The sequence below is a fragment of the Patella vulgata genome, chromosome 3 (genome assembly GCF_932274485.2).
Source record: "Patella vulgata chromosome 3, xgPatVulg1.2, whole genome shotgun sequence".
Taxonomy (NCBI): domain Eukaryota; kingdom Metazoa; phylum Mollusca; class Gastropoda; family Patellidae; genus Patella; species Patella vulgata.
The window spans coordinates 51475810-51491003 of NC_065881.2; the positions used below are offsets into that span (position 1 = coordinate 51475810).

Consider the following 15194-nt stretch of genomic DNA (forward strand, 5'->3'; position numbering starts at 1 on the left):
CTAGTTTTAATTCAGTTATGTTCGGCGAAATACGCCAGAAGTCTCAATCGAATGTTTTTTCCAGTCAACACCGATAGTTTTATTGCGCATGGTTAAAGAGACTAATTAGCTACTTTAAGTGGAGTTTTACAACATCTATGTAAGGAGTTTAAGCGAGATCGGGCCTTCTATTGCAATATAAGTTACGGCAGATTACGAAATCGCTCCAAATATGTATGGCTCATGGACTGGAGTCCCTTCACCTCAAGAATATTCAGCGAGGATTCCGTTTGTCAGTGGTGCCTGGCAAAAAACCGCATCTTATTGTTTAGATGGGACGAAAAACCGAGGCCCCGTGTACACATTGGTGAATTCATGGCAAAAATTACTCAAATAATATAAACGACATTTAAGGAAAATATTGTCAGTCATTATCACATATTTGATAGAACTCGTTAAACACGTTCCAAAGATAATTATCATTGCTACGATAGATGCGTAGTGAAGGTTTCTACAAAAGGAAGTGGCGAACACAAAAATAAAACACGTGTTATCCTTCTATGTGACTGTCTGAAGTGACGAGTGATTTAGATACACGGGCGAATTTCTACTCACTAATAATTCCATCGAAAACCAAAAGTTGTTATGTGAGACTGTGAGAGGATATCTGACAATTCAAAAAAGTAAACGAATGCCACTAGAGAAGAGAACACGAGAAAAAATGAAGTAGTCCGTACATTCACTTATTTTTGTTCATTTCTCATTTTTTATCTATTTGTGTATATGCTTGATAACGACTTGTGAAACCTTGTTGAAACGTCGCAGTGAAATAAACCATAGTAATTGTTATCCATAAAAGTGTGTTTTTGATTATGTTCCAATTACTAAATGCCATTCAAAGAATAAGTTCATTCTACATGTTAATGCACGGAATTTTTCTATATGTTTTTGCTTGCTCTTTTCTAGTGACAGTCAATTTCTGTTTTGAATCGTCAGATATGCTCTCACAGTCTCATATAACAACTTTTGGTCTTCGAAGGAATTATTAGTGAGCAGAAATTCGCCCGTGTATCTAAATCACTCGTCACTTAATATTCAGTCAGTTACTGAGATAGAAGGATAACTCGTGTTTTCCTTTTGCGTTCGTCACTTCCGTTTGTTGTAACCTTGTTGTGTTAAAATTATATTTCATATGTGATAATGACTGACACCAATATTGTCCTTTAACTAAAATATATTCAAATAAATTTAATGTAATTTTATTTGTGCTTGTTTGATATTATATCATTTCATTCGGAGTTATCTACATTGTGTAGTCAAATCATTAAATAAACAATCAATACTATATTTTATATAATTCAATTTCAGTATAGACTTAAACTGTGAGTGCAGAAAAGTAAGGCGCTGAACCCCATTTCAGTCATTTGAAATTTACCATGCAAATAAAAAAGAGTGGTCTAACAACTTCAAAAAAAGGGTGAATTATCTCCCCCTGTAGAACTCTCTAGAACACATTAATTCCGGCGTCAAGATGATGGTGAGTTTGTGCGATTAGTATTATTTTAATCGCACCAATCCGTTACTAATTGTTAAAGAAGAGTCACCATGAAAGCAAAAGGAAAAACTAGAATGATGCAACTGCTGTCATTGCAATTTATTTTACTTTTATGTGCAAATCTACTATTTAATTAATACCCATTTTGTACCGGCATATCATATCTAACATGTGGAATGTTCTAGAAAAATTCGACGATTTTTTGAGTAGAACAAAATTATTTAATTTGTTAGTTTCCGAACACAATATTACAGATATTAAACGTAAATAAATTCCATTGTCTCTTTATATGTTATCCTGTCCGGTAAGTCATGTTCTATATTATCGGAATACCCAGTCAGTAGGCCCTAGCCTAGTCTGAACATAATATTAATACATATATCCCGACCGAATCCATAGTAACATTATAAAATCTAGGCATGGCATAGCCCAACAAAAAGTACAAGGCTAAGTGATAATAGTATACAGTATACAACCGAAAAGGAACCAAACCTGACCGTTTAATTAGGTATAGGCAAGCAAATTTTTAAAGTAAATAAAAACACATAATTTTGCCTTTGGTATTAATAGTTTCATTTCGCTAAGATAAAAACACCCTGAAAATGTCAACTGATTATCTCCAGTAGTTTCTGAGATATGGCCAGTTACAGGATTTGGGGTACCCACCAACCTCGGACATGGCACGAAAAGTGGTTTTTGACCCCCAATATATCAAAAGCTAAGCTTTATACACTCCTGAAACTTCTTTAACATTGAGTACCTGCTGCCTAGTTGGAATAAATGCAAGGAAAAGCGTGTGACTTCACTTCTTTTTAAACTATTGACCCTTCAAAATGGCTTTTTTTAGCCGATGCCCAAGACAAAATCGGCTTCTGGAGCCATTTGACCCTTCCATAAAATAAATTCTAAGTGTACCACAGGTATTTCCTTTCATATATCAGCTGACAATGGCCCCCACAGTTGCCCCAATTCTTTTGACAGCTTTGAAAAGCCTCCAAAGAAAGATATCAGGCCCAGAAAATGGCTCCGAGCACTATTTTGCTCCGCGGAAGCCAAAAATAAAAAAAATGACAAAAAAATCAAAAATTTCAAACTGGCTGAAAATTTCTACCTTAGGGTAAAATGGGCTGCTGAATCCACTGGAATAGTCTATTTTGCCCTATTTAAACTAGGTAAAGAGTTATGAACAAGTTTTTATCTTTAAAATATCACTTTTAGTTTTTTTTATATTCGTTCAATTTCAACAATACTGATCAATGTATTGTTTGAAATGCGATGTCTACATTTACGCGAGCGGTTCGTTTCTCGCGCAAAATTTTAAGAAAAATCTGTAAAAATAATCACAATATTAATATTGACAAGTTTATTGCCGAAACTAACCCAACAATGTCAATAAGTTGTCATAAATTCGTCTGTCAGATTGAGATTCACCCAGGTCCACGCAGCATTTCCTCCTTAAATTTGATTGGCTAATGAAGTTATTCTCTACTTGTGTTACTAAAAATACACTTGAGACCTGAACGTCATGGCTGGTTTTCCTATACCAGTAACAAACGCGTGATAATCGAGTCTAAAGTAAAGAATAAGAATGTTTACATCCGGCATTTGAAATTCACGCTAAATGAACACGTCTCAAACTAATATATATCGGTATTCCTTTTTTTTAATCAGAACTTCGGTTTTTATTCCATTGCGCAGTCGTATAATTTTCAATCTAAGCGTAATAATGGCCAAAGAAAACCCGATTGACCGTACAGCTATTTTCTTGAGATCACATCCCGCCATTTTGACCACTTACGTCACTAGCATACCCCAGTTTCAAAGCTCCGGCACTACCTTGGAATCAAAGGCGCCGGGAGAAACTGAATTAATATAAAATCTAGAGATCACAACGAACATTTTGGTACCTAGTTTTTCTGTATTATTTTGATGGGTTCTATGCTTATTTTACTGCTGAAGTTTGGGGTTTTATAAACTACTTAAAATTTTCAAATTTCTTTGTATCCAACTCCCGGACAATGTGGTATGTGGTAAAAGCTCTACAGACATGCTAGAATATGGTAGCCAATACATTTTTCATTGAGAATGTGCAAGAGAGCGCTTTACGAAATTTTAGAACCCGTACTTTGCTCAACCCAAAGATGACGTCAAATCTGACGTGGATTTAGGTCTTGCGGCTAAAACGGGCCATTTTAAAGTTGCTTATTTAGCTGTTTTTCTTGGAATAAATATATAAATTGGGTATCAATGAAAAAGAGAAAGAAAAGACGATTGAAAGGGTGTAATTTATTTCAAAATTTATGCAATAGTTTTTTAGTGATGATCATGGAAAGATGACCATTTTTTCTACAATTAGTGACGACGTTGCACATTTCACTGCTTTGTCTTAGCCACTGCCTATACCTAGTTGAATCCTCGATTTGAGTGTTATTTTTTCTCAGCAATTGGCACTATCCACATTGACATAGAAGAGTCCATCCGGCTAAGGCTAAACCTTCGCAGGTGCACTAATATAGATAATGCAGTGGATATTCAGCCGTCCGACGGTTCTTTACTTTTATGTACTATTTAGCCGTCACTTCCGTTTGACAGCGCAGTTGTCTGATTCCTGGACTTGGCGGTTTTCGCTTTGGCAATGATGCTGGCTATTTCAACTCGTGGCCTATTTTACCGTCTGACATTAATTGCCATCGGTCAGTTCAACTATTTTACCGTCTCACGACAAATTTTATTTTACCGTCTCCCGATGAATTTTATTTTACCCTAACCCTAACCCTGCTAGAAAAGAGTCAAATTCGCTTCCAATTACGCCCGAAACATCATTTTAGTAAACACACTAGCCGTCAACATATTCTTCGGTCCCCATGGGCTTGAGATCTCGCGAGAATTGGACAACTGCGCATGTCGAACGGAAGTATGGCTAAATAGTAAATAAAGTAACAAACCTCATCTCTCAACCCTCTACGTTTCGAGATGAGAGATGGTGCAAAGCCCAACGCAAATCACATCGGGCATCAGTAAACAAAATTGACAATATTTTTCATCAAAACGATGATTATGTCATTTATATTATTTCTGCTACATCCAACTACAATTAAGCATATTATAATCCTACCTCAAACTGAATTTAAAATTGAATATCCCAACGAATAAAAAACTTTGATTCTATCTGATAGTGATGAAACTTAGTGTATAGTTGATAATCAGTTTGATTGCTTGATACTTTTGAAAAAAATAGATGTGTGATTCATTAATATGTGTCTATTTATTTGAGGATTTCGGCAGGGGACATCAGACTCACTGTTTGCTTGTTTTTATTATTAATCTATTGCCATTATTTTTTAAAATTTTAGCAACCACCAATTATTCTGTTAAAAGAGGGCACAGATACATCCCAGGGTACCCCTCAAATTATCAGCAATGTCAATGCCTGTCAAGCCATTGCAGATGCTGTGCGAACTACACTGGGTCCAAGAGGAATGGATAAACTTATTGTTGAAACCGGAGGTACATTTACTGTAATATGCTTCTTACAATAATCTGGATGTTGTGTGCATTTTACCATTGCAGAGGTACATTCAATTTACAGATGACCAAATGGTTTATAAGATCTTATTTCCAACCATTTTGCAAGACTGTGGTCCCTGTAGTTATTAGAAATAATTTTATCTTCATCTTTGTGCCGGGCTGTAGGATGTGTTGGATTGGAACACCATTCCAGCTGGCAATTTTGAGTGATCATACGGTTTCCAAGAAAGCTGATTCCATTGCCCAATAATTCAACTTTGTCGGAATAAGGCTCCAGGAAAATATTATAAAAAATACAAATTTAATAGAAAATAGACTGCATATGACGCAAAGAGGTATTGATGTTTTACACAGCCTTTAAATTTATTTGTATTTTGTAAATATTTGTATTTGCAGGAAAAGCAACTATATCAAATGATGGGGCAACCATATTGAAGACTTTAGATATTGTGCACCCAGCAGCTAAAACATTAGTTGATATTGCCAAGTCTCAAGATGCTGAAGTAAGTTAATCAATAAGAGATAAAATTGTACAGTGAATAATTGATAGTACATATTTGCATAGCAATTTCTGAGGGAATAATTAAAGTCTGTCTGCAAGTGTTGACCCAGGTATGGGCGCAGCTATTGGTGATGTAATAATGGTACTGATGTCATGTTTTTTTGTTGTGAATGTAAAAGAACCTTTGACTGTTGGAATTCAAAATAAAGAGTAGACCAGGCACATGCTCATCGGTTTTTATACGCCCACATTGAAATGTGGTCGTATATTGTCGTCGTCCGTCGGTCCGGCGTCCACAATTGCTTGTGGACCCTCTAGAGGCCAAAGTTAATATCTGATTGACTTTAAATTTATACAATGTTTAAGGTCTTGAGACGAAGAAGCTTTTGATTTTCAGCGATTTCCGATAATTATTGTCAGAGTTATGGCCCTTGATCACTTTGAAAAATCTTGTGGATGCTCTAGAGGCCAAAGTTAATATCCGATTGACCTAAAATTTATACAGTGTTTTAGGTCATGAGATGAAGAAGCCTATTGATTTTCAGCGATTTCTGTTAATTACTGCCAGTTATGGCCCTTGATCACTTCAAAAAATCTTGTGGACGCTCTATACACCGAAGTTAATATCCGGTTGACTTTAAAGTTATACACAGTGTTTAAGGTCATGAGATGAAGAATCCTATTGATTTTCAATGATTTCCGATAATTACTGCAAGAGTTATGGCCCGTGATCACTTCAAAAAATCTTGTGGACGCTCTAAAGGCCAAAGTTAATATCCGATTGACTTTTAATTTATACAGTGTTTAAGGTCATGAGACAAAGAATCCTATTGATTTTCAATGATTTCCGATAATTACTGCCAAAGTAATGGCCCTTGTTTACTTTGTGACGCTCTAAAGGCTAAAGTTATCACAACCTCGTGGGTTTTCTCCGGGTCCTCCGGTTTCCTCCCACTGCTAAAGACCCCTACGCGCAAGCGAATTATTGAAATAAAATTAAAACCATATGTTAGTCCCGAAATGACCTGGTTTGTGTCGAGTGTGGACGTTAAACCCAATTTCTCTCTCTCTCTAAAGTTATCATCCGATTGACTTCAGATTGATCCAGAGTTTAAGATCTTGAGACGAACAAGTATATTGATTTTCAATGGATTTTTATGTCTTGAACAGCTAAATCCATGATATTAAAGTTTTGTATACAAAACGTTAGCATGGGGCAGAACTTTATACAAACAAACAAATTCTAATGATTTTTCTGATAATTACTTCATGAGTTGTTGCTCTTAATCAGATTTTAGTGTATTATAAATGTTTCATTACCGAAAAAAGTAAAAATATGCCACAACTCTTGTTGACTGCCCGGACGATTTAGCTGTTGTGGGCGTATGTTTCGTTGCCTGGCAACCTATCTTTAAAATCTTCGTCGATGCAGAAAAGTAAGAGTTAAATCCCCATTTCATTTCTCTCCCTCCCAATTGAGTTTGCACATGCAGTTTCAGGCTTTTATGACAAACTGAGCAATTCCTAAATATGTTTGAATTATCCAACTATCCAATCCCATTATTACTCAATCCATCCAGGGGTCTGTTATGTTTCTGAGCTGTGGTGGCTCAGTGAGTAAGACATTGGCTCAGTGAGTAAGACATTGGCTCGTTAATCAGACGGTCCCATGTTCGATCCCAGCGTTGGCCGAGAGAGAGAGAGACCATCAGAATTTTCTACCGTGGTTCCCCGTTGTCTCTGGTGCAGGACAGAAGGTCTGCCAAGGGAGAACATATAGTGGTTCAGAAAGGACTAAAAACCGAAGTCTTGTGTACTCAATGGCGTGCACATAAAAGAACCCTTGGCATTTGGACTTCAGTTTTATGAGTAGGCCAGAGCACCACTGTCCAGGCAAAATTTCTCTTATAGCACACTGTATGTCCACTCGGAGAAGAACAGTACGGTAGATGTTAAACTCCATTTCTTTTGTTATATTTCATCAATAAATCAATTACCTTTCCTTGCAAACACTGCTCTTAAATCAGAAAAAATGCCACTTGCATCATGTTTTTGAAAACTGTTAACTGTCAATTTAAAAAATGATTGATGTAAAACTAATGCTTCTGTCTTAAGGTTGGTGATGGTACGACTAGTGTTGTTCTTTTAGCCGGTGAATTCCTGAAAGAAGCAAAACCCTACATAGAGGAACATGTTCATCCACAAATCATCATTAGAGCATTTAGAAAAGCAGGATGTTTGGTAAACTATTTACTACTTGAAAAATATTTTCAACAGTTTGGTGCTTTCCCTACCATAATTTATCTTCATTGTTAAAACATTCAACTATATTACAAACAGGTGGTTGCCATGTAAGATACGCTCACATTTTGCAGAGATGGACACAGTGTTTAAGGTCATGAGACGAAGAAGCCTATTTATTTTCAGCGATTTTCGATAATTACTGCCCGAGTTCTAGCCATTGATCGTTTTGAAAAATCTTTGGAGGCTCTAGAGGCTAAAGTTAATATATGATTGACTTTAAATTTATACACAGTGTTTAAGGTCATGTGACGAAGAATCCTATTGATTTTCAGCGATTTCAGATAATTACTGCCAGAGTTATATCCCTTGATCACTTCAAAAAATCTTGTGGATGCTCTAGGGGCTAAAGCTAATATCTGATTCACTTTAAATTTATACGCATTGTTTGAGGTCATGAGACAAAGTATCCTATTGATTTTCAATGATTTCCGATAATTACTGCCAAAGTTATGGCCCTTGATAACTTTGAAAAATCTTGTGACGCTCTAGAGGCTAAAGTTATCATCCGATTGACTTCAGATTGATACACAGCGTCTAAGGTCTTGAAATGAACAAGTATTTTGATAACTTGAACAGCAAAATCCATATTAAATATTTTGTATACTAAACGTTAGCATGGGTCAGAACTTTTTAAAAACATAACAAATTCTAATGATTTTCTGATAATTACTTAATGAGTTGTTACTCTTAATCATTTTTTTTTTGTATTATAAATGTTTCATTACCGAAATAAGTAAGACTGCCCGGACGATTTAGCTGCTGTGGGCGTATGTTTCGTTGCCCTGCAACCTATCTTTTTAATACATGGATTTTGCTTTTCAAATGATAATTCTTACATCCATTGAGTAATAAAAAAATGTCTGAAAAATTTTCCTGTGGGGTACCTGTTGCCATGGAAACGGTGTCCATCTTGGATTTCTGGGTATAATTTTAGTCATCCAGTTTCTCAGAAACTATTCAACAGAATGTTTTAAAAATAAGCAGAGAGGTTACTGACATGCAATAGGCAAGTTTCAGTACAAAATAATAATTAGAAAGCAAGTTATACACATTTTAATGTTAACTTCAAAATTCTTTCACATGTCACAGTTGCTATGGCAACAATGTATCGGGAACTATTTTGCAGATTTCAATAAAAATTTTCCTATTGCACAAAGTTATTATGTAGGAAGTTATATTCCAAGTTTCAAGAAAATCTGACCATAACTTTCAGAGATATAGCGTGACTAAAATTGGTAACTCTAGAAAAAACTGTTTTGAGAAATCAACTGAAGTTCAAGTATTTCAGTAGAACAACTTACGTTCAATTCATTTATTTAATATTAATAAACTCACTTTTAATATATCTATTTTTATACACCCACATTTCATGTGGACATATATTGTTATCGCCCCCGTCCGTCCACAATTGTTTGTGAACACTCTACAGGTCACAATTTTTATCCGATTTCAATGAAACTTGAAATATAGGTTTATCACCCTAAGATCTCGGTTCCTGATTGTATGAAAAATCAAGTTTTTAGCCTGTGAACAGTGTAGAGGTCACAAATTTTATCCGATTTGGTTTAAGCTTGAAATGTATGTAACCCACAGATCTCGGTTCCTTTCGATATTCATGCATATCGGACAATGATTGTACAAAAAATTGTGTTTTTAGCTTGTGGACCCTATAGAGGTCACAATTTTTATCCGATTTAAAAATTTTTTGAATATATCACCGTTACCTCCTAATGATTGAGTTCGAATTTCGTAAAAAATCGGCCTGAAACTGACGGACAAAATGGTCGCCCCTTGTTCGCAAATAGTGTCAAAATATTGTGTATCAGGGTTGTGGACCCTTTACTGGCTCTAGAGGTCACAATTTTGATCCGATTTTGAAGAAACTTGAAATTCGAGTTTATAACCCAAAGATCTTGGTTCCTTTCAATATTCACGCATATCGGATCGTAACTTCCAGAATTATGGCCCTTGATTTTACAAAACATGTTTTTAGCTTGTGGTCACAATTTTTATCAGATTTAAAAAAAAAACATGTGAATATATCACCGTTACACACTAAGATCTGGTTCCTTTTGAAAATCGCGATACCCAAAGTTAACTTCCTGTATTATGGCCCCTGATTGTTCGAAAAATCTCATTTTTAGCTTGCAGATTCTCCAGAGGTCACAATTTTTTTCCGGTTTTAAAAACCGTTTAAATACATCACCATTCCACCATAATGAAGGTTGAATTCAAATTTCGGGAAAATCAAAATGAAACTGCCGGACAAAATGGTCGCTCTGTACTAGGGTTTTCACTATTAATCGGTTTAGTCGTAGTCGATTCGGTTTCTAGCTCAAACCGATTCACATTTTGAAAAATCGGTGGTCGTTTCATCCAATTTATATTTATACAATTACATATAATGTTTGACTTTTACTGTCTGCTAAACACACTGCTGAATTGCTGCCTATTAAAACCATATAGAAAGTAGGGCCCTACGTAAGTACGTTGTTTGAGACTCTATACAGAAATTCCCATTTACAGTGGCACGATCTCCATGTCGCATGGAATTCTTCGCCTATCATATTAGGTATATCTTACTATGAAATGTGTAAAATGGTTGATTTTGGCGCTAAATAGCTGTCAACAACGGACTATAACAGACATGATAATCATGGGCATTATAATACATGGACTGAATGCATGCCGCACGAGACAGGGAAGTTGGCTATGCCTTTTTATGAGTGATAACTGCCAATGTAATTTTAATAAAATACCGTTTTATAAAGAAGAAAACACTGCTCCAATATAAATTGATTTTAAATCCAGCTGTAATTTATTATTTAATTCACAATCAGAATGTGCCGTTACTGTGTACGAGACTCCTCTATCCTGTGTACGAGTCACTTCTATTCGCCCCCCTCGGCATATATTGCCATCTTTTTAAATGATACGTGTTCTTTTCTATTTGTGCTGTCTTCCGCGGCTTCTCTTGTTGTTTTTCGTCAATATGATTATCGCTATATATGTTAAAATATTATGTACAGGAATTGTTGTACTACAGAATTGTAATCTATTGCCAGTATTGGATTTTTTATACGTCCACATTCATAATGTGAACGTATTATGCCGTCGCCCCTGTCTGTCTGTGTGTGTGTGTGTGTGTATGTATGTGTGTGTGTGTGTGTGTGTGTGTGTCTGTGGTTCGCCTACAGGGCGCAATTCTTCATGGATTTTCTTCAAACTTGGTATACTTATTCCTTATACCCCAAGGAAGATCCCTATTGTTTTTGGTGCATGCCCGACCCCCCGGGGCAGAGCCACGCCCATTTCTAGTATTTGTTTGTTTGTCGTCTACAGGCCACATTTCTTAACTAATAATCTTGAAACTTTGCATACACATTCTTTGTACCCTAAGGAACATCCCTATCGTTTGGGGTGCATGCCCAACCCCCAGGGGCAGAGCCACGCCCATTTTCTTTTCGTGTGTCTTTGTGTCGCCTACAGGGCGCAATTCTTACTGGATTTTCTTCAAACTTGGTATACTTATTCCTTATACCCCAAGGAAGATCCCTATTGTTTTTGGTGCATGCCCGACCCCCAGGGGCAGAGCCACGCCCATTTCTAGTATTTGTTTGTTTGTCGTCTACAGGCCACATTTCTTAACTTATAATCTTGCATACACATTCTTTGTACCCTAAGGAACATCCCTATCGTTTGGGGTACATGCCCAACCCCCAGGGGCAGAGCCACGCCCATTTCCCATTTTCTTTTCGTGTGTCTTTGTGTCGCCTACAGGGCGCAATTCTTACTGGATTTTCTTCAAACTTGGTATACTTATTCCTTATACCCCAAGGAAGATCCCTATTGTTTTTGGTGCATGCCCGACCCCCAGGGGCAGAGCCACGCCCATTTCTAGTTTTAAAAAGTACCATATCAATCAAAGCAGGAATGTGGACGTATATTGCAGCGGTAGCGATGCTCTTGTAATTAGTAGTTAAAGCTGTGGGATAAGTCAGAACATGGGAATGTCTTACTCAGCTCAAATTAACCTCAATCGCGTAATTAAATATCAAAACTAATGACTTAGTAAATGTTGTTTATTACCAATTTAAACAATTTATTCCAACATCTATTTAGGACAAACTCAACGAAATGTACTACATTGATATACTATCAGCTATTCAGTGTTCACGCGCCATTTTTATACGCCCACATTTTCATGTGGACGTATTATGCCGTCGCCCCTGTCCGTCCGTCCGTCCACAATTATTTGTTGACTCTCTACAGGTCACAATTCTTATCCGATTTCGACGAAACTTGAAATATAGGTTTATCCCCAAAAGATCTCGGCTGCTTTCGATATTGGCATGTATCGGATCGAAACTTCATGGATTATGGCCCCTGTTTGTACGAAAAATCACTTTTTTAGCTTATGGACCCTATAGAGGTCATAATTTTTATTCGATTTAAAAAAACGTATTATTATATCACCGTTACACCCTAAGGACGACAAAATTGACAGACAAAATGGCCGCCGTTCATTCTCAAATAGCGTAAAAATATGGTATATCAAGGTTGTGGGGCCCTATAGAGGTCACAATTTTTATCCGATTTTGTTGAAACTTGAAATATAAGTTTATAACCCAAAGATCTCGGTTCCTTTCAATATTTGCCCATATCGGACCGTAACTTCCTGAATTATGGCCCCTGATTGTACGAAAAATCATGTTTTTAGCTTGTGGACCCATTAGAGGTCATAATTTTTATCCGATTTAAAAAACCGTTATATTATATTACCGTTCCACCCTAAGGACAGTTGAGTTTGAATTTTGTGAAAATCGCCCCAAAATTGACAGACAAAATGGCCGCAGTTCGTTCTCAAATAGCGTAAAAATATGGTATATTAAGGTTGTGGACCCTATAGAGGTCACAATTTTTAACCGATTTTGTTGAAACTTGAAATGTAAGTTTATAACACAAAGATCTCAGTTCCTTTCGATATATGCGCATATCGAATTGTAATTTCCTGAATTATGGCCCTTGATTGTAGGAAAAATCACTTTCTTGTTAGCTTGTTCTCTATCCATCTCTCGAAAATGTGGGTGTATCCTGCCTGGCAGCCGCTGGTATAATTTACTTATTAACAAAAAATCACAAGAAAAATAACCTCGGAGCGCAGTACAGACATTGCCATTATAGAATTTATACGGCATCCGATTAATCGGCACCAATACGATTTTTGGCTGGCCGATTAACCGATTCAAGAATTTTGTGATCGTGACAACACTACTCTGTACGCAAATTGTGTTGAAGTGTGTAATACGAAGGTTGTGGACCCTCTAGAGGTCACAATTTTTATCTGATTCTGATGAAACTTAAAGATCTCAATCCTTTTTGATATTTCAGGCCATAACTTTCTGGATTATCGCTCCCGATTGTACAACAAAAAATCGCATTTGTTTTTAGCTTGTTCTCTATCGATCTCTTGCAAAATGTGGGTGTATCTTGCCTGGTAGCTGCTGGTTACATGTTTCAACCAATTTTCGGTCTGTTATGTTTGATAATTTGCTTTGAAGAAAAGCATGTTTTCTCTCTCCCACATGTTGTATTTAACATAGGGAGCTAGTTGGAAGGTAGACAGTATTTCTACGCTGGCAATTAGAAACATTGTGACAGATTTGTTTTTTCTCAGACATTTTCGAAACCTAAAATGCATCATAGATTTCAGTAAAGGACATTTGGTTTTCATAGTGATGAGATGTGATGACTACTTTGGTCCGTGTTGTTGATACTGTATGAAAAAACAACTAACCAATTCTGATCTTGTCTATATTTGTATGCTGGTAATTATTAACTGTTAAAATTTGAAAGTGAAGATTATTCGGACTTCTTCAAATTAGGTATGTTAACCTTTGGAGTGGAACAATGAAAAATACTTTCCTGTCGCTGAATTACTGAAAGGATTTTAAAGAAATTTTTAGTGGTGTTGCTTGGGTGGTATTTATTAACAGAATTTGCTCAATAATGGCATGTCAGATGATATTTATGGTAACTACTTGAAGATAGAAATATTTTATGTTATAGAAATTATTGGCTTTTAAAAATTCATTGCTATAATTATTTTGAGAAGCTACATACTTGCATTTTAATAGTTGACCTAACTTTTGGAATTTTTATATTCCCACATTGGAAGTGTTATATTTTGTTGTCACAGTCTGATATTAATGCAACCAGTGTATGTCTTCTAATCGATTGTCTGGTGCAGAAAATTAGCATTTGCTGGTGAATGTAGTTCAATAAATTGAGACCAAATGGTATTTAAAATGATCTGGTAATACAACAGCAGAATTGTTGTACTATTTCTTTTAAGATGAATTACACTTGTATCACAGTTTATTGAACAAGTCTGATGTTGCTTTATTTAATTTAAGTATAATGTGAATTTCAGTATAATTGAAACTTGATATATAATTTATTTATGAGACCAAATGATGTAATAGATAACATAGTATATTTCTATGATGACATTTATCTACCACCCATATTACCTGATGGTCTTATCATTTAAATCCTGTTTGTAATTGACATTTTAAATGGCAAGACTTGTTGGACACTTTACTGACAGTTATTTCCTTTGTTTTAGATGGTCCAGAAAATAAAAGAAATATCGGTCAAGATTAAAAAAGATGACCCAAAGTAAGTTATTGATATGATTCAATTACCACATTGAATCTGATAAAAAGCACTAAGATTTTTACTATGAATGAGGCTACTTTTGTGAAAAGGTAAATGTAGTGGTTATCTTGTAAAGCACAGGCATGATTTCAACAAATATTTGTTAACCTTTAATGTATTTTTGTCCCCCGTCTGTCAAAGCGGGGGACTATTAAATAGGTCTATCCGTCTGTCGCATTTTTTGGGGCACAATAACTCTCCTTCAGGTAGAATGTTCAAACTTGATGTAGGTGTTTATTAGGTTAATGCCCTGAAGTTCGAAGATGAGCATTTTTTGTTTAGGGTAAGCAGAATATTCGAACTTGGTGTAGATGTTGATTAGGTGAATAACTTGGAGTTCGAAGATTGATGAAACTATGGGTATAGTTTCATTGCATCAAAAGTTTGAAACGCATTTTATGCTTAGGCCGAAGTAGACTTCAGTCTGATGGTTGAGACTTTGGAACACAATAACTTGCCTTCTGATTGACGTGTCTGTTGAGTATCTTGACAGAATTCGATCATGCTCATTTTCCACAAAGGCTAAACAGAGATAACCCAGTAAGCAATTTGATTGGTTGAAACTTAGGAACATGATAACTTTGGTTTTAATTAAGTGAGAGTAAT

At 35.9% G+C, this 15194-nt stretch overlaps 1 protein-coding gene across 1 annotated transcript in view; it reads left to right on the forward strand.

The window, feature by feature from the left end:
• Nucleotides 1-1380: 1380 nt before the first annotated feature.
• The window catches only part of LOC126815607 (T-complex protein 1 subunit eta), a 29573-nt gene continuing 15759 nt past the window's right edge, over nt 1381-15194 (forward strand). The window contains exons 1-5 of the mRNA XM_050541336.2: nt 1381-1516; nt 4888-5041; nt 5459-5565; nt 7680-7805; nt 14497-14549. Of these exons, the coding sequence (XP_050397293.1) occupies nt 1511-1516; nt 4888-5041; nt 5459-5565; nt 7680-7805; nt 14497-14549 (446 nt within the window). The 5' untranslated portion in view covers nt 1381-1510. The remainder of the gene's footprint in view (nt 1517-4887; nt 5042-5458; nt 5566-7679; nt 7806-14496; nt 14550-15194) is intronic.